Source organism: Scatophagus argus, chromosome 18 (genome assembly GCF_020382885.2).
Source record: "Scatophagus argus isolate fScaArg1 chromosome 18, fScaArg1.pri, whole genome shotgun sequence".
NCBI lineage: Eukaryota > Metazoa > Chordata > Actinopteri > Scatophagidae > Scatophagus > Scatophagus argus.
In genome coordinates, this window is record NC_058510.1 from 5,685,118 (window position 1) to 5,704,899 (window position 19,782).

At 42.4% G+C, this 19,782-nt stretch overlaps 1 protein-coding gene across 13 annotated transcripts in view; it reads right to left on the reverse strand.

Moving 5' to 3' along the window:
- sulf1 (sulfatase 1) overlaps positions 1–19,782 on the reverse strand; it is a 75,183-nt gene that overhangs the window by 17,969 nt on the left and 37,432 nt on the right. For 3 of the 13 annotated variants that reach the window (XM_046371356.1, XM_046371369.1, XM_046371368.1), the window contains exons 2-5: positions 17,456–17,931; positions 3,730–4,030; positions 2,990–3,229; positions 2,156–2,307 (exon numbers count right to left, since the gene is read on the reverse strand). In XM_046371356.1, coding sequence (XP_046227312.1) covers positions 2,156–2,307; positions 2,990–3,229; positions 3,730–3,904 — 567 coding nt within the window. In that variant the 5' untranslated portion in view covers positions 3,905–4,030; positions 17,456–17,931. The remainder of the gene's footprint in view (positions 1–2,155; positions 2,308–2,989; positions 3,230–3,729; positions 4,031–17,455; positions 17,932–19,782) is intronic. The other 10 variants (XM_046371361.1, XM_046371362.1, XM_046371357.1 and 7 more) reach the window with 10 other exon arrangements.

Consider the following 19,782-nt stretch of genomic DNA (forward strand, 5'->3'; position numbering starts at 1 on the left):
GGGAGATAATGGAACACATATATCAGGCACAATAACCTCAGAAGATACAAGCCTCAGGCACCACTGGAGAAATGAAATGGAGTGAATCAAGACTTGTATACAGGAGATGGGAAAGATTTCCATCAAACACTGAGTGCACTGCTTTTCAAATTTGAGTGTCATGGGCAAATAGAGGACAACTGAATGAATAAAAGTGTAGCTTACTGTAAAGAGCTTAGAGTCAGGAAATGTGAAACTGTCACATCAAACAGCCCACAGACATGATGTTTTATCAACACCTTTATTCCAGGCGTGCCGGACCCCTTTTTTTGTTTTTTTGTTTTTTTGAAATGCACAGTAGGTCACACCCTGAACTAGAATCACGATAGCAATTGTCAAGTTTCCAAAAGTAGATGAGCCATTCTACCTGCAGCTTTGCCATGCTGCTGTCTGGCGCACAACACGCGGAAGGGAGTGCCAAGTTCAGAATGAAAGGGTAAAGGGTGATTTCCCAGAAATGTCAGAAGTGGGTTTGGCTGAGTCATCCTGTCCCTATTAATAGGCTTTATAGCCAGGCCAGCTGTAATGGCCTGGTGGGCTGCACATGCCCGTGGAGGATAGTGATTGCGTGCACATGGCAAAGCATTGCCATACTTGTTTTCTCTGTCCTACCAGCTCTCCACACTCTGAGCCATTGCTGCTAAGGGCTCTGGCAGGTCAAAAGGAAGTGACAGTGTCATGGGGAATGCCTGGCCAACAGCTATAAAATGGTCAAGGAGGTGAAGAGTATCACTTTTCCCAGGACCATTTAGAGATGATGAGCGCTGAGAGGAAGTCATGTAATACGAACTCATCCACACACTGTTTAATTCCCCAATTACATTCATCTAATTGAATTGAGATTCTGACAATTGCAGCTTTCAATTTATATATTTTTTTCATGAGGAACTGAACACAAATTTTCAAGCAGCTTGATGTCCAGTCTGTGGAAACTTCTCTGAACACTGAAGACACCGAAATGTCACATCTGGCTTGCAACGCAGGCTGCTTTGTGCGTTCATGACAGTTGACTTCTTTCATTGAATTTAAGGGGGGAAAAAAAGTATGAGAAAAAGTATGAATCACATTCTCAAACTTGCGCTCACACAAAAAGGTCATTGACAAAGGCCTTAACCTCAATGAACTCATCATCCTGCAGATGGAAAATCACACACGACCAAACTGAATGAAATCACTGGGCAAGTGCCTTGTCTAATCACAACGACTTATTCTGCCAGCTGCATTCTGTGCAGAACACTGCGACCTTCTCACCCTGTATGAATCTAAAAGGAGGAGTTGTGTTTGTCCTAGTGGCACCAGGTTAATGGTTTTTGGCAGTAAACAGCAAATAGTGTGTCCATTTGGTCAAACCACAATCTGCTGACCAAGCCCATGTCATGTAAACACCTTGGTCTCAGCTTGTGGGTAACTTTACACCTAAGTCCAAGTTGGCAGAGGAATAGCAGTCTAAACATTTGTTTGCCCATCTTTTGAGCAGACCATCTTGAAACTTGTCATGCATCCAAGCTATAAACCCTCCTCATGGATTCCTCATGTACCCAGGACTACAGTACCTGGGAAGATATTGGCACGGGGCTGCGAAAACAAACTGACAGCTCTTGTAAAAACATTTGGGAAAGATTAATGACCGATGCCATCCAGAGCCACAAAAAGACAATGTTGCCACAGTGTTCATATCCAGTCTAAAAGTGGTAAAGGGAAATTTCCCCTCATTTTTTATTTCGCTATTATGGCACACAATCATTCTGCAAAAAGGCAGACAGAAAGAGAGACAAAAACAAATGCAGGGTGGTATTTACCACTGGGCAACATTGGCTTCTCAAAAAATATGCTTCAATTTTACAGTGTCTAAATGTTGAGGTAAGGTGCGTCATAATAAAAGGATGCTGCAGAAAGAGGAGACGCCACCTCAAGTCGGCTCATTCCCTTTAATTCTTGAATGAGAATTCCTGTCAGCCTGGATCACAACACCATGATAAGTGAAGTGCTTCTCTGTATTTATAAATAGAGTGGAACCTGCAATTTGTCAGGCTAAGTCTTTAAATTAGGTCATAAAGGGAAAACAAATGAGTGATTGAGTTAATGGTCCCTTTTTAGAAATTATGGGAGCACATACCTTAGCATAATCAGCACCATGTTTCTCCTTGTAACCATTCCGACAGACGGTGTAATTATAGAAACGGGAATTTTTTATCAATCCAACCCATTCGCGCCACCCAGGTGGGATGTAGCTGCCATTGTACTCATTGAGGTACTTGCCAAAGAAGGCTGCAGGAGAGAAGGAGAGAGAAAGGAGGGTTTCTTTGAATATGCAGTCTTAGGCCATAAATACATTTTCTTTGTGTGCCCATGCCTGTGAAAATCACATTTCTGAGCATCTGTGTCACTATTTGTGTGTGAGAGTATGTGACGCATAACTTTTTTTTTTTTTTTTTTTTTGCTGGTTTCTTTTTCCCTGGCCTCGCTGCACAACATTCTCAGATAGGCTGGGCAGTGAGCCAGCCTGTCCCAGAGAAGGCTAATTGCAGACTAACGTATCAGCTCGAAAACCACAGGCTGTGCTGCAGCCCACAGACCCCACTGAGCTGCCCAGTCCAACGCCTGCCCATCACTCTCGCAGACACTGTCTGATGAGACATGACAGCGACCTGGCACACTCACTATGTTTGCATTTCTCACAGCAGCTAACCAGGCAGGGCAGTGGAGTCTTACTATAAAAATTTGCAATGAGTGAAGATAAAGAGACAAAGAGGACATCTGAGGAATTGAGCAAAAAGTAAGATGCTACCTAATCATAACCTGAAAAATTCCACTTTCTGTATTAAACAATAAGAAATCATTACCAGCACAGCATTTAGAGGTGTCTGGGGGCATACAGCAGGCCTGTAATGCTGATTATTGTAAACAGAAAAATACCTATATTTGTGAGTGCATGTTGTTGTTCACCAACCTGTCCTGTAGCCGGTGTTGTTGAGATAGACAGCGAATGAACGCGGCTCGTGCTGAGCTTGCCAGGAAGGGGAGGAGCAGTTTTCATTGTTGGTATAGGTGTTGTGGTTGTGGACGTACTTGCCCGTCAGCATGGAGGACCGTGATGGGCAGCACATGGGTGTGGTGACAAAAGCATTGGTGAAAGTTGTGCCGCCATCTTCCATGATCTTACGAGTTTTATTCATCACCTGTAGAGAACCTGAAAGAAAGATATAGAAATCACAGATGAGTGCCACAGTTTCACTGAAATCTTGAATGAAATTTTGTTACATGACAAATGTTTCAAATGTTGTTCGACTTTTTTTCAACAAAGCACATGATATATACTTGTCTTTCATGTGTTTCATGAACACAGTTCAGTCCAATTAGTTCACCTGACCTTTTCTTACTGAATTATCTGACTGGCAAATAATTATATTTCAGCACTTACTAGGCCAGATGGCCATTCGGCTCTGGCTTATGGCCTCTATTTAATATTTCATGTGTGGAGAAAGACCACATAAATCTTAATGTAAATATACACACTGACAAAGCAATTGAACAAGGCAGTGTAGAGAGAAGAAAGGGAAAAAACAAAACAAAAAAAAATCACAGAGATTAACATAAGAAACATTTTTTAGTAAGGAAAAAGCTGCACTCGGATGACAAGTAAATGGGGCCCTAGAATTCCAAGAAAACCAGGAAATGTGCCAGCCTTACCCAACTCAACATCCTGATCGTCGGTCATGATGAGGATAATGTTGGGTCGGATGTTCCTGCGGTCTCTCTGGATGCGACCCCTCAGGCCCTGAGCCCTGGTGGTGACGAAGGCCCAGCTGCCTGGAGCCCAGTCCAGAGACAGCAGGGCCAACCAAGCCAGCCACTGTATCAGCATGGTGCCTGAGACGACCAGAGATGGGATCTGTAGATGGGAGGATTAATGGAGAGATGAAAAGAGAGGGAGAAGAGGTCCAGCCAGGCCACTCACTCACACTCGCGCTGCTCCCTCGGCTGTGGTCGACTGTAAAGAGACAGAAGGAGAAAACACATGGAGACATTACAAGCAAGCAACAAGCAACATGGGGTTAAAGAGGAATAAAGTGGGCAATTTTCAAATATGTGGAATAGATAATTGCATCATATTTTCAGAAAGATAGTGAGTGAAAAGCTGAGATTCCCTCTAGAACATTCAAGCATATTTATTAGTGTGCATTTGTGTGCATCTGTCTGCTCACAAATCATACTCTGAGACAATAGTTTAGCCATAAACAGAGAAGCCAATAAAGTGTCTTCTGCGGTTTGGCCTTTGATGGTCCACCAAGGAAAAGTTACCCAACAGTTCAAACACATATGTTGTTTGCATATGCATCCTGAATGAAACCCCATCAATAGTCTCCTGTGAAACAAAAATCCCCACATCAACTCTCCTGGCCTTAAGCAAAGAAGAACAAAAAAAATTAAAGCCAAGATCCAGAAACACAAATCTCACCTCAGAGAATTCCACAAGCCTCATATTGTTTGGTGTATTCTCATTTGATCCTTGTACTTTTTCTTGTGTTTGTCACTCTCTCCTTCTGTGTCAGACAACACACACGGAAACTCTCTATCACTACTGCAGAGCTGTTTTTAAAGCCAACTGTGCAGAGACAGCGCCATTGGCTGCCTGCACTCAAAACACCCACAGTCACTCTTCCGTGTCAGCCAATCGCATGCAACCTTCCTCCTGTCACTCAAAAGTCACCCCCTGGTGAGTCAAGCGTGACCAAGGGCCAGTGGGGAGGATGGGACCACACTAGGGGGGAGGGGGTTAGGGGGCATGGGAGGCGGAGAGAGGGTTCCGCTACATTAACCTCAGTGCCACTGTCGCCAATCACAGATTACCACCGAGTCATCATAGCACTTTGCAGACTCTTGCTCACTTACAATGTCACGGCTGGTCATAACAAGCCTGTATATCCTTTGCATTAATGCCAGGGGAACAGTGCAAAATTTAAACTTGCACTTTTGAAGAAGTTCATCTATAAATCCATCCATCCACCATATGAAAGATTGAATGATCATATAGATAAACAAAATGTAAAGATGATCTAAATTAACAGGTAACAATTTCAGTAACAATATGTGTGAAAGAATGGATGTAGTTGTAAGATGAACTGTGATGCTGTAAAAATTAGTACTCCATCATGAAACAGTGCCTTATGGACAGCAATCTCACTGAGTGGCACCATACTGCTTGCTATTCTGAGTTAATGGCCTGAAAAGAAATGGCAGGTTTAGGACACCTGAGCCTGGTCAAACCCCACTGGGCGGCTCCGCCCCTTACCCTCATTTCCAAAAAGGGCCTGTCCCCATTGGCAAAGACAAACTATAACCTAAAATAAGTCATTGTTTATGACATCGGCCTCATAATGAAAGGCGTACCAAAATTTTTAAATGGCGAAATGTGTAGAATTTTAAAGTCAATAATGGACTGCGCCAATCTTTAGCTTTAGTCCTTTCACTAATATTGAATATGCAGAGTTTGGTTCGGATCAGTGGAGATGGTAGGATGATGGTAAACAATGAGGAAAGAATGACAAGATGGATGATGCCTAGCAAACCATATACCAAGCCGTTACATACTAATGTTTATTTATCCAACGATAACAAATGCATGCACACATGAATAGGTGAGTCGTGTCCTTTTCCTTGCACTGCATTGGTTATCTGCTCAGCAGAGCTTCAGATGAAACTTAAAGAGCACTTTGGTCAGTCCTGTATTTCAGATGAGTACTGTCCAGGCCAGCCAGCCCAGTCATCATGACAAGCCCTGTGCAAACATTGGCGCCGTTTGGACAAACACCCCTCCAGCGCAGGGTGGCAGAGTGCACAGAACCACACAGTGAATTACATACACACACACACACACACACACACACACATATACACACACAACACAAACTACTGTACAAACATATGGTGACACACAGAAACTCATAATACGCTCACACACAAGGCTCTCTCCCACAAAAAACAATTCGCCTGCTGTGAGGGTGCAAGTTCTCCTACACAAATGGGAAAGCTTCCCAGAAACAATAGACATAGCCCAAATCTAGGCAAAACTCAAGACTCTATTTATGTCAAGCTGTGGAAGACTTGAAATGCACTGCGAACCAGTCAGCCAACTAGTGTAACGTTAGCACCCAATGCGAATTCAATTTTACATGCCAGTGGCTCCCAGCGAAAGCCCTAGAGAAATGAGAAAACAGACAAGTATTTTCATTGTGGAATCTGATACAAACCTTGTGGTGCTGATGTGATTAGCTATCGTGGTATCAATAGCTACACTGTCTGAGATGACTGGGATGGCAGGACTAATAAAGCACCATGCGTAACGACCAATGAGATGTGTGCTGAAGTTACGCAGGCAAAACGACACAGCTGCTGTCCTCTGAGTTACCTCTCATCCTAACTCAATTTCACCTGATCCACTTCCCACACTAGGTCATCTGAAGTTCACTTTTGACGAAAAGGATTTCTAGCAGTTCTGCGGCTGACAAACGTAACAGCTGTCCATCTCAAAGTCACCTCTCATCAAAGGGAATACTACAATTATTTATTTACGTAGCATTCTCAGTAACCTGACTTCTTCCTGTTAATATGACATATAAAGCTTTAAGCTGCAACAAGAAACGACCAGCTAAGTGGCAAGACCAGTGTATGGAAAGATTAGATTTGTAGAGCAGAGGTAGACTGATAGAAGCTGGCTGTAGGGCTGTGAGGATATACTGATACACTGAGCATCATCATATCACATTTTTTGATTTAAGTATGCATCAGGATTTACTTAACCCTCTTGTCAACAGTGACACACAAAATGCTATTAAATATAAATTCTCTATGCATGTTAAAAACTCCATCTTCTCCAGATGTGAAAAGTAGGAGAGTACTTAAATTGTCCAGATTGGACAGTTTAAAAGCCACTTCGCTGGTTATCAGGATTAACTGCACAAGATTAAGTGAATTAGATCAGTGTGTTTAAACACAGTCATTTCTCAGTGTTTTGTTTTGTACACAAACTTAAAAAAGTGTTGTCCAGAGTGCTTGCCCCCAGGCACACTTGCACAGACACAGTGGCGAGGGCACCCAGCACATTCAGCAGCACGTTTTCAAAGCTGAAGAGGCTGCTCATACACTGTAAATACAAGAAACAACATGTAAGTGCTAAAATGTGCTAAAATCTGAAAGCTATTATATGGTTGGCTTCTGGACCTCTCTTCTGCTATTGCCACTGTTTCTTACTTGCTTCCAAAATGCAAGTTGCCAATTTCATGAAGTGCTTGAAAACACTCTGTGAGAACATTGTTTCATGTCTTTTTTATAAGCCCTTCATTTTGAATGAGTCATTTATTTATGCCATCTCGCGTAATATAAGTAGAACAGGCTTCTTTGGTACATCTGTGGAACAGACAAGAGGTCTTTATTCCTGGACAGAGTCAGGAAACCAGGGAGCACATTGTTTCTCCTTCCTCATTGTTTTGGAGGATTAGCACTAATGACCCTTTAAATGAGCCTTTACTGTACTCATCATGGTTAAGCTGGGGGAGGAATATTGGGAAGGGATGGGAGGAACGCAAAATGCCCAGGGGTTCAAAGGACTGGAACAAAAAGTCCACTATGGAGTTTTCAGACGCACAGCTGCCAGATACATAAAACATGCGCAATTTTCAGATTAATGGCCATCAACACTAGGGACTTTTAGCACACCTCAACACCCTACTAATCTTTACTTTCATGAAAGTAAAGTTTTTTTTCTTACTTGCAGAAAACAGCTCTTTCACCTACTCTACTCTGGCACATGCAGCACTGTGCAGTGATTTGGTGTGGCTGCATGGACAGCTGTGCTTTGTGCACTGAGTAAAGCTGAACATAATAGAGTTGCTGCTTGTGTAACCATCCGGGGTAGTACTCTTTTTCTGGTTGGCAGTTGTGCCCTCCAGTTAGGGCCTCAAACCACACACCCTGCTGCACCCTGACCCTCCTCTGACCCGAGTGGTAATATGGCTTTGATGGTGGCTTGTTTAACCTAACCTCAGCAACCTGAGGCTACCCACACACAGGGGTTAAGAGGGGAAACTCTGAGGGAAGAAAATTTGAATGAAGGGGGTTCAGTATAGAGGTATGTAGGTAACAAAAGTCTTGTAAAAGCTTGGCTGGGATTGGCCCACATATTCATTTCAGCAATGGCAAACAGGCTGCATCTGGCTTAGGTTCTGTTCAGCCAGCAGTGGCAGTTTATACATTTATCAACTGTCACTGAAAAACAGCAGATGCCCTGAGAGGACGTAAGGGAATTTGCCTATGAAAAACACACTGACTGACAGCCATGAATCCATGCAGCCCTTAAAGCAGTCATTTTGTCCTCTGATGTGCCCACTGACTTTGAATCTTGTTCAAGTTAACATGGAGAGTTTGGAGGCGAGGGGGTTCACCTTTCCAAAACAAGATGAAAGTCAGATTTAAACCAGATGCCCATGTTCAATGCAAATAAATCAGTCATTCATAAAAGGGCCTTGCTATTAAGGACAATGACCATTTCAAAGCATCTAAAATCCCCTCTCATTCCTTTCCATTCTTTCTCTCTTGCTCCCCCTCTATTTGGTCAGTTCGTCTCTAAGGCAGCCAAATCACAGATGAGCAATGGCAAAGCAGGGGAATCAAGTCTGATGGCATAGTTTGAATTCTATAGGCTGTTCTGTGACTATGGGCTCCACAGGCTGGTAGTGACAACAAAGGCCTTTCTGCATACAGTCATAACTTTGTATAGGATCTCCACTCTAATGTCTAGTTAAGAGAAAATAAAAACGACAGAGTAGAGACTAATCAGAAGAGATGGAGAACAACAATGTTAGATTTGCTTCAGACCAGTGACATTTTTCAGCCAAGATTGACTGCTCCTTCTGCATTTCGGGGAGGAAAAAATTATTATTGCGAAGCCTTAGATTAGGGTTTGTCCAAATATTTCTGTAATCTGAGGGAATTCGGCTGGTCTGCTGCCATGAGAACTGACGAGGGCCTTTTACACTGAGGAGGGACTGTGTCAGGCGTCTGCTGTACCCAGCAGGCCAAGAGCAGTACATTGTGCCCACCAAAACCTGCCCGTCAGCCAAACTGACCCTCTGTGAAGGAGAGCTCTGTCCCTGTGCACTCACTTGGCTGTGGGTTTACACTTGGAAAACCTCGGACCTTGGTGTTTTCAGACTCTTAACTTCACTGATTTGCTTGACCAAAATGCCCAAATTGGTGTAGGATCTATGACAAAATTCAGGTGAGAAAACCAAGCGTAAGACAGGTTGGGGAGATCAGTGAATCTTTGTTTGAACATGTTTAAAGCTACACAACTCATAACCTTGACAAGCAAATTTGGAAATTTTTGTTTTGTTGATGTCACAACTACACAACTTTAAAACACTGAAGCTAGAGATGCACTGATGCCACTTTTTTTCTGTCCAAGTATGAGTGAGAGTACTTACATTTGGCTTCGTGTCTGTATGGGAGCAGTTTTATGAGTGCCCAAGCACGGTACCAGAACAATTGCCAATACAGGTATCTGTGCAGTCCCAGTTATAGTTAGAAATAACTCCCATCCACTAGTATGCTGTGTGCTTAGAGCACAACGCAGGCTGCTTTACTGAAGAAGAATGACCTCCGTTCAGTGAAATATGAACCTGCAGTGAGTGCACTCACGGCTATTAGTTAAACCCCTCATGTTTCTCTCAGACCTGGCAAGAGACCCTTTGTTGTGCCAAGGCTGCCAGGCCACCCCATCAATAATATAGATGCATCTTATTGTATAATTAAATGAATCCAGGTCCAATATACTTCAAAGTGGGAATGGCTTTTGGGCCACCAGGTGGTCTGTTGGAAATCATGGAGAGGTTTTGAGAACTCTAAAAGGGAAGTGCTTAAAAAACATACAAGATCATTTCTGAGATGAGGAAAGCTGCCAGTATTTATTTGTGTATGTGTGTGCATGTGTTTCTGTCCTGAAGGTGTGTTTTAGTGCTCATATCCTTAACTGGTCACCCTCTGATGAGGTCCATATATCTAAGCCAAAGCGTCATACTGGTAACACTGACAAATGGGGCTTAGTGTCACTCATTGTGACTGCAATCACTCACATACCCTCATCATCATTATGTTCAGAGGCCTGAAATTGAGGGAATTATGTGTGGCCAATCCTGTCCCCATCATTCAAAATCAGCAAGAAAAACAGTGTTGCATAAATGTGCTGTGATATAATAAAAATGTACACTGAATGTTTTTCTGTACTTTTTCCAAATATGAGTGCTGTTCTTCCAGAAAGGCTTGCTTTTCAAGTGAGGTTCAATTTTAGTGGAAGTGGAAATGCATATTTACCATTCAAGAGGGTGAGGAAGACGGTGAGAGAAAAAGAGGGGAGGCGGGTGGTAAAGAGAGAGAGTGTGAGTGAGAGAGAAGGGGGAGTGAGTGAATGAAAGGGAAACCACTCTACTGATTTATAGTGTGATATGAAAACATGGAATCACAATCAGTGGATCAGCAGCCACACTTAAATGGTATGAGCCTAAAGCAAGCACTTTCTTGTTAAATCTATTCTAAGCCTTGAATGGAAACCATTAGCGATAGGCGACCTCAGATGAATAAAATACAGCGCATTAATATTCCTCCAGCCACTTACTTGTCAAAACCCACACACTCCATCAGGCTGCGAGAGCTCCAGAGAAAGTCGGAGAGAGGATAGAACGTAGTGCTCACTCACGGGTGGCTTTCTTGTCTCTTTGACTTGTCAAATATACCCCAGATAAATTATTCCCTTTACCACAAAAGAGAGCTATGGCAAATTGCTTCAATAGGTTTCCACTGAGGTAATTGTCAAGAATAAAGAGATTGACTTCTTTTCCATGAAATCAGCAGCATGGTGGCACAGAGGAAGAAGAAGAGACGGAGAGCAAATGAAGTTTGAAAGATTTGTTTCTCTTAAAGCTTGGCAGTTTAGCAAGTTCAGTGAGTCCTTTAATGTTCACCAATTTTTGATTTGAGAAGTGTGACTTGAAGCCTTTCTTGTCTATTATGAAAATGACAAGCTACAAACTATTGTTCAATGCTGAGTGAATGATGCACAAATCTCCTGGATAACATGCTGAATTGATTTGAGCTGGATAATGCAGAAGAATGTTTTACATAACAAACTGAGATTTACTGTGTTTGTGTGGCTCAATTCTTAGAATGACTCTTCATATATAATAAAGACTGAAGAGAATTATGTTTTTGTCAATACCGACAGAGACATGTTTAATAGCAAAATGGAGAACAAATAGGTAATCAGAATATCCTGGATTCAAACTAAACAAGTATTGTGCCTTCTGGGAAAAGAAATCATTGAGACATCACAGTTATGACATAAATCTAAACAGACAATCAGATGACTGTATACAGCTGAAACAAACACAAATTCAGCACAAAAACAAGTGCAGCAGCTGTTTTGTCTGTGAAGATGATCAATATGCATCAAACTCTAATAAACAAGAATAAATTCACCAATAATTCTTTCGGATAAAGTTCCAAATTACAATCCAATATGCTTAATATTAGATAGAGTGCTATTTGTTGACCTCAAGAGCTAACTAATGTTGATTTAAATGACTGAAATGTTAGCACTGAGCAAAAGTTCCCTTAATTGTGCAAGTACAAACCAAATCAATGGAAAAAGATAATAAAAAAAGGTAGATTCAGTCATCTCAGTCAGCAAACCCCAGTAAAGTGTAGTGCTGCTGCTGGCACATGAAACTAAACACCCCTAAAATGTGGAACATGTGTAGACATATTCTGTGGGAACTGTAGACAAACATAGACCATGAGAACCAGCCTGCGTGACCCTGGACGCCATAAACAAACTCCATGGGTGTGACACATCAACACGATACCGCTCATAAAAACGCATTCGTCCGATTGCACCTGTGCCTGTTCAGCACTGCCTTCTGTCCAGGCCTGTGGGCACATATGTCTGTGTGGATCTGGGTATCATATACTCTGTGTGCGTAAGTCACTAGGCAGCAGTCATTCACTGAAAAAGCCAGAGTGAGAATTAGTCAGACTTGAACACAGACAGACACGTAACCTGTAATTTGTACACAAGGGAGCTCTCCTTTCCATTGCCTCTGGCACGGTGTGTGGCTTTCCAAAGCATGCAGTAACGTCATTTGTAATTTAATTAACTTTATCCTGCATGGCAAAAAAAAAGAAAGAAAAAAGCCAGATCATTGTGAAATATTTAAAATACAAAATCTGAAAATGTAATTAGCTTACAAAGTGAAAACAGGAAGCTTACCCTTGCAAATGCTGCCATTCCTTTACATTGGAGCCAAAGTTAAAGGAATGCAGGCAACACATCATCCCAACATGTTCAAGAGACACCAGCCAAACTCAGCTAAACTTGCTGCAGGCAACTCAAGGAAAGCGAAGCGAAGATAATGTGTGTCATGCAATGCTGGACCTCATTAGTATAAACAAAGCTGCTCAACCTTTAATACGACAAATGTTAAGATCCAACCATTCTGCATCGACATGGCAAAGTCAGGCTGTTCAAGTAAGAGCAAACAGGACCAGAGGCTACCAGCAGCACATGGCCAAGTCCACACATATAGATTATATGTGCATGCACGCACACACACACACAAACACACGGGCAGATGAGGGGAGTGCTGGCAGTGGCTGAATGCGTTTGCCCGCTCCAGGGGAGAATGGAAGAAAGGGAGCAGAAGAGCTGAAACAAACGCATGCTGGCTTCTATTAGTCGAGCTGTAAAGCGGGATGGAGGGGTGAGGAAACTTATTCATGCCTTCTGCCCCCCCCACCCCCCACATCTATTCCCATCCCTCCAACCCTCCTACCCCATTATCTCCATTCTGGAAAGGCGGTGGATGAAAGGGACAACCCCCCAGTGGCAGCACTTCTTCCTCCAAACTTACGCCGACGCATTCTGACGGCTGCTTAATTGTACGTGATACAGGCAGGGTTCTTTCTCTTTCAAATCTAAAACAGATTGCTTCTCCCTGGGGAGGGGATTATTGGACAAGTAGAGATGACAAAGCAGGGACAGTGCAGCCCTCTGGGGGCTGGAGGACAGAGGGGGGGCAAGCTTGTGGATAGTGTGTGTGTGTACACGTTTTTCTGTGTTTCTCTTTTGTACATGCCTGTGTCACAAGAAGATTATGTTTGCGTCCATGTGTTTCAAATGTGCGCACGTGTGGATGACAACCAAGAACGCGTGCACAAGATCAAGCCTCTGATCACGTCAACATCATTGGATCTTTCTGCCCACTTCAGACTACTACTTTCTTCCCCTCTTTATCACACCTCCCTTTGTCTTATCTTGGCCTCCTCTACTTTAGCCGTCTTTCACTTCCCCCTCTGTGTCACTTGACCCAGCTTTCTCTTTCTCACTCTTAAGCCCATGCTGCATCTATGTGCAGTGACATTTGAACAAAAGCTTGTCCAGACATCACAGAAAAAGCATTAAAATCCTCTTTCTCTGACTCAGTTTCTAGAAGTGCACATTAATGAATAAAGCCACACAGCAATCCCCTATCACCTCTCTTTCTATTCACTCGCAGAACAAAATTACAAGGAGATGGTCAGAGGTCATCCCTAGCTGTTACACAGCTGAACCATCTATTGGGTACAAGGCAAAACCTTATCTTTACAAAATATATCTTCTCTTTCCAATGAGTCATCTGGGCAGAGACTCAAGACAAAAGAACTAGGGGAAAGATGCCAGATACATAAAAAGTAAAGCACTGAATATGCATCTGGTTTGCTGCTAGTACTATAGCGAAAGATCGGGCATTCCTACCACCGATGAACTGAATGCATTGTTTGCATGCCCTGACCTTTACTGCTCTAATGAGAGGCTGAACAAACACACGGGGGTGCTATTGCAATCAACCCAATACCTCAAAATAGATCTATGCAGTCTCCTTTGCTCCCAGATATGTATGGCACATTTCCCTGGGGATATGTCCTCAAAAGTCAAGGACATGTTTAAGGGTGGTATGTACATTGAAACCCCATGGAATTGTTTGATCTGTAAGGACAACAAACTGAGAAAGTGGCTGACTCATCTAAAGATAGCCTATTCCAGATCCCACATAAATAAAAGCATGCCAAATGCTCACTGTTCAAATACTGGTCATTTGCAGTGATAGGACTGTGCAATCTACTCCAGTGCTACTATGCAATCAGGCCAGTATGAGGAACACTATCATTAAGCTGAAGAGATAAACAAGTGCCGGAGTAGAGGGTGGTTTAGGAAATCTTTTCTTAACATGCTCGCACACAAGAGAACACACACAAACTCTAGTCACATTTTTCTGTATTTTTCAGAGATGAAAAATCAGAGGAACTGACTCGTCTTCCAAAGCAGAGACGCTGAATAATTCGGCAAGAATATTTATTCAGTAGTCAGCCAGTTTAAGTGATTCAGTGAAATTCGATCAAACAAATATTCACTGCATTTTGGATAATGCATGATTCTCCTTTCCAGATCCAATTTTCCTGCATTTCAACACCATCTCAGCTCCTCTCTTCTTATTGTCCATGAGTATCTCCCTCTTATAGGAGAACGGAAAGTCATATGCAAGGCCTTAAATTTAACTGTAACCAAGAGAACCTCAGAATGACAGAATTCATAAATGTGACTTTTGTTATTGCGGGGTCAAGCTAAGAAAGTAGAAAACAGCATGATAGCAGATGAGTAAAATAAAATAACGGTGCTGATTCGATGCGAAGGAAGGGAAGAGAGGGCAGGGTTTATATTTTCCAAAGAATGGAAAAGAAAAACTTTTTTTGAAACTCTGCTCCTCACATATACTAGAATCGGTGAAGAAATGTAGCACTGTGACAGGCATAACAAAAATAACTACGTAAATTTAATGCCCTTTTCATTTCTTATAATAAAAATCTGCTGGAAGTGCCTTTGACCTTGTTCATCAGTCGGCATGTATAAAGTCATGCAAGACGTCTGGGAAGTCTCTGATTCACTGTGGCTGGCATTTAAACAACACATGTGCGCGCGCGCCCCCACACACACACACACACACTCTCTCTCTCTTTTGGTCCAGTTTGTACAAATAATGAAAAGCACTGATAATACCTCTTCCCTTGCACTTAATCACTCACCATACTTATCAGAAGAACAAATCACTTCACTTATTTCTTACACACGCGTACACACACACTATTACATTCGAGTGATGGCAGAGCTGCTACTGGAACAACGTTTGTCTTGGCAAGCGTCTACCCCCCAGAACCTAATTATTTGCAGCAGCTGCTCATGCTCTTGTTTGGAGCACAGTGAAGCTAAACAGTTTAAAGGATCACCCTTCTCTTCTGAGCTGGCAGTCAGCTCTGCTTTTTTATTTTTTTGTTTAAAATGCCTCAAAGCTGCTCTGCTATGCTCTGAGTTGGGTAATCAGAAACTGAATCTAGACACTGCTAGGTGAAACTAAAATGAAGGGAAAATTTATGAGTCAGGCTTGTCAATACTGAAATAGTGATACTGAGAAAAGCTTCTGAAGCTTTCTCATTCAGTAAAGTGGCATTGCCAAGACCAATCTTTTGTTTTCTAACAGTACCTTATAGAGACAATCAGCTTTGAAGAAGACTACAGCATCATTTTGCCATTTAGAGAAACTAGGTCTGAGTTTTTTGTGGACTACTACAGCAGGTGAAAATATCAAGCCATTATGCAGTCAAGTTCCAAGTTACTCACATGGTCCATTAATTATTAATGACGATATTTAGTATGTTATAGAAAAGACAAAAATGTTTGATATGTAATTTTGATTCCATATGTGTATCACTCCTTAATTCATAGACAAATTTGCTTTTCTTTCACAACACAAGATCACAAACAGATGGTTTAACATTAAACTGAATGTTAAGAAAAATGCCCAGAAAAACTGCAGATTCCATGTTGTGATCAATGCAACAAATTTAAATTGATTTGCTCAGCACAGCCAGTACTTTTAGGCAATTTAAAGGCAACTAATAAAATCTGGCAAATGAAATCTTGCATGAATTGAAAAATGCATTCAACAACAGATTTTAGATCTTTTTAGCAGATTCAGATGATATGTTACAGTTATGGTGAAGCACTTTATGCATGTTATGTTGCTCTGTGGTTAATGGGGGAAAAAAAAACCCCAAAAAAACAAAAACAAACAGCCATACAAGTTCAAACCATACCAGTGTTCAAATTAAGACTATCAACTCTCCCTCCCACAAAAACCTTTCAACTGTTACCCTAATTGATCCGTTCACATGACCAAATTCTGCATAAACGTCTCCATCGGCCTTAAAGCAGTATTAATCACAACCTATTGGTGGTTGTGTTAAATATTTCAAGTAACAAACAGGAAGTGTAGCTACGACCGGTTTACCAAGATAAACACAAATTCACACAACAGCAGCTTTCACCCATACCACCGCCTCTCTTCTCAGCCGGGCTGCTGTCCACACAGCCCTTCACAGCTGCACAATCTCCATTTGCAAACACCTCACACACACACACACACACACACACACACACACACACACACAGCCTAGTGTTTGGTATAAATACTATACATCATATTCCCACTCCGCTGGCAAGTTTCCCTTCTCACTTGACTTGAGTTAAATAGCTGAAGTGAGGTGTACATTCTCTCAGTCTCTGCTTCTCTACTCAGCTCTGACAGCTTGTCCGGAAAGCGCTCTTCAGCAGCTCATCCATTTAGCGTATACTGACACGATCTGCCAGAGGTGCACTCTGAATAAGATTTATGAAAAAACTTATCTGGGCTGAAGTGAGGGAATGTAAAATGCCACATTAAGTTTTGGGAATGTAAAAAAATGTGCCTTAATTTCCAACTATAAGAACTGCCAAAATTAAAAAGAAAACAATTAACATTTACTTCTGTTTAAGGAATAAAAACTGAAAATGATACAATAAAATACAAACTGAATTTTATAAACTTGGTCCCCATTATAACCCATGAGATGCTCCAACTCACACAGTTCATTATGCAGTATACTTTAAACTTTCAAACATTCTGCATTCAAAAAACTAGAAATTAACAGATGGGTTCTTATGGATTGGAGGAAAAAATGACATTAATGGAATGTGCTGCCTTCTAATCCCTTGAGACAGAGGAATTTGCGACAGAGGGAATTCCTGTCATTCAGGGGGAAAACTATGAAGTCAAGCACACACAGATCTGCTGTACAAGCAACACAGATTTACTGCACTTGTGGACTCCCACTTCTGACTGTATGCTGTATCAGAAATTATTGTCAACTGCATAAACTAACATGCACAGACACTGCTAAAGCAGTGGAGAATTTGTGGTAAGCAGCAGAAAACAGACCAAAAACAGACACGAAGTACCTGAAAGGCAGCACAGCAGAGCTGGCTGAGTGTGAGACAGGGCTAGGATTCCTCTCTCTGTTTTCCTCTCGCGTTTCTTCACCGGGTCTCCCTTCGCTCATAGAGGGGTTTGTGTCTTGGTGCTGGGACTTTGGGCTGAAGACTAGGGGGGACCACACAGCTCCTGGAAGACAACCTCTCTTCTCTAATCCTCTCTCCGATGTGATGACACTCTCTAACCTCGACCATCTGTTGAAACACGTCCTGGAGCAGTCAGCACCGCGCTGTGTCAAGAGCCCCACTCTCCTGCCCAATCACAGACCGGCTGCTGGGTGGCTCCTTGCTGCCAGGAGGCAGGGACAAGGACACAGTTCAGCGCTGAGGGAGACACACACATTCAGTCTATCTCTCTCTCTCTCTCTCTCTCTCTCTCTCACACACACACACACACGCACTCTCTACGAGATGGAAGCAAGAAAACCCCCAGTCATCGTAACCTGAGAGGCAGAGTAGGAGGAAGGGAAGGGGAGAGAGAGAGAGAGAGAGAGGAGTGGAAAGAGAAGGAATGGGAGGGGAGAGAGGGTGAGAGAGAGAACGAGAGAGAGAGAGAGAGAGAGAGAGATATGTGGGGGTATTCTTATGCTTTATATTACCTTGCTGGTAATGTTATCTCACAGAAATTTTAGGCTGAAAATCTATACACACAGACACACAAACTATTTTACCCTCTATCCCTGACCCCTTTCCCCCCATCCCTCTTCCTGCATGAGTATGTGGTCTAAGGAATCAGCCTAAAAAAGCAATAAAATCCTGCATGGTCTCTGTGGTGGGAATGCTGTTGGCACTAAACCGCTACATCTCCAGGCACAGAAGTACAGGCAGCAGCCCTCACACCTTAGTGTGATAAATCCTTACAGTCCTTCGGCTACATTCCTGCCCTTCACCACCTATTGCCTTAAGTTAAAAAGGAGAGCAGAAGGGAAGGCACTAAAATTACAAAGCTAAGGAAAGAGTAACATAGAAAGAGAAAGAAAGAAAAAAAAGGAAAGATAAGAAGGGTAGAGGTGTGCGGCTAGATGGCAGCAGACTGATAAAGCATATTTACCATTTACTATGAATCCCTCAACATTAATGCCATTATCGGTGCATTTCCTGAATGAAGCAACCAATTTTCGACTCATTCGTGCAAAACGTGAAGGAACATTAGGTGAGAAGGGCTGTCACATTAATCATTTTGTCAAACCACTGTCCTATTCACTGATCCATTAAAAAAGGATTACAAGACCCTGATAATATTCAGGAGCAACTTCAAAGGCAAACCCTAATGAGTTAATACGCGTCTGATATCCGACAGCATCACAGTGAGTTAATCAGAGGTGTGAAACCACAAAGAAAGGCTTCTAAGTGGTTCATTTACATCCTATAAGCAGCCTCTGTTTCAAGCTGTCCTTCAATAGATACTGCAAAGTTCTAACAGGTTTACAGAAAGCTCTTAATGAAGTCTTTGATCATCCCTCTCCAACTGACCTTTAATCAATAGTAGATTTTTTGAAAAATAGAATCACTTCATTAGAGCCATCTACAACACTGAGCATGGCCCGAATAATGCATTTTGATGCATGTTAAGCTGTAATATTGTTCAGATAGCCCATGTGCATCAGCGTTCAGTTTTAATTTGATTGCAATACACACAGCAGGAGAGCGATATTGCACCATTTTTTCAGTGGGTGCTCCCAGTTATACTCCCCTAAGGTTTACATATCAGGATATTGGATTAAACTAAACAAAGCCTATTTTCACCCAGGACACGAGAAACTTTCCTCAGCTTGGACTGATGGTTTAAAACGGGGGCAGCGGTGAGGGAGAAAAAGGGCCTTAGGGGGAGCTCAAATTAGATTAACTAAATTCACAAAGACTGTCCCCAGCCCCTCCTGCATGGCTACACACATCCCAACCCACACCTCCAACCCCAGCCCCCTTTCTCACGGCCGAGAGGCTTCCAAAGGGCCTTCAGGCAGGCCAGGGGCGACCAAATCCCTGTGCTCTTTACTGGATTAAAGATGGCTGCCTCACTGGGGGAGAGGGCTGTTTTTTCATAAGCTGAGCACATCTGTAAACATCATAAATCCATCCAGACAGAGAAGGTTATCTGGCTGAGTTTCTGTTAGGAAAACATCTATAGCAAGGGCCCACCTAACTAAACTTTTAAGAGGTAGCACAACACAACAGCAATACACAACATCCATTTTGCATGAACACTCTTAATCTCCATTTTCATTTCCACTCATGAACACAACAGCAACAAAGAAAGCAAGGGTAAAAGGAGGTCTATAAAACGGCCTCATCTT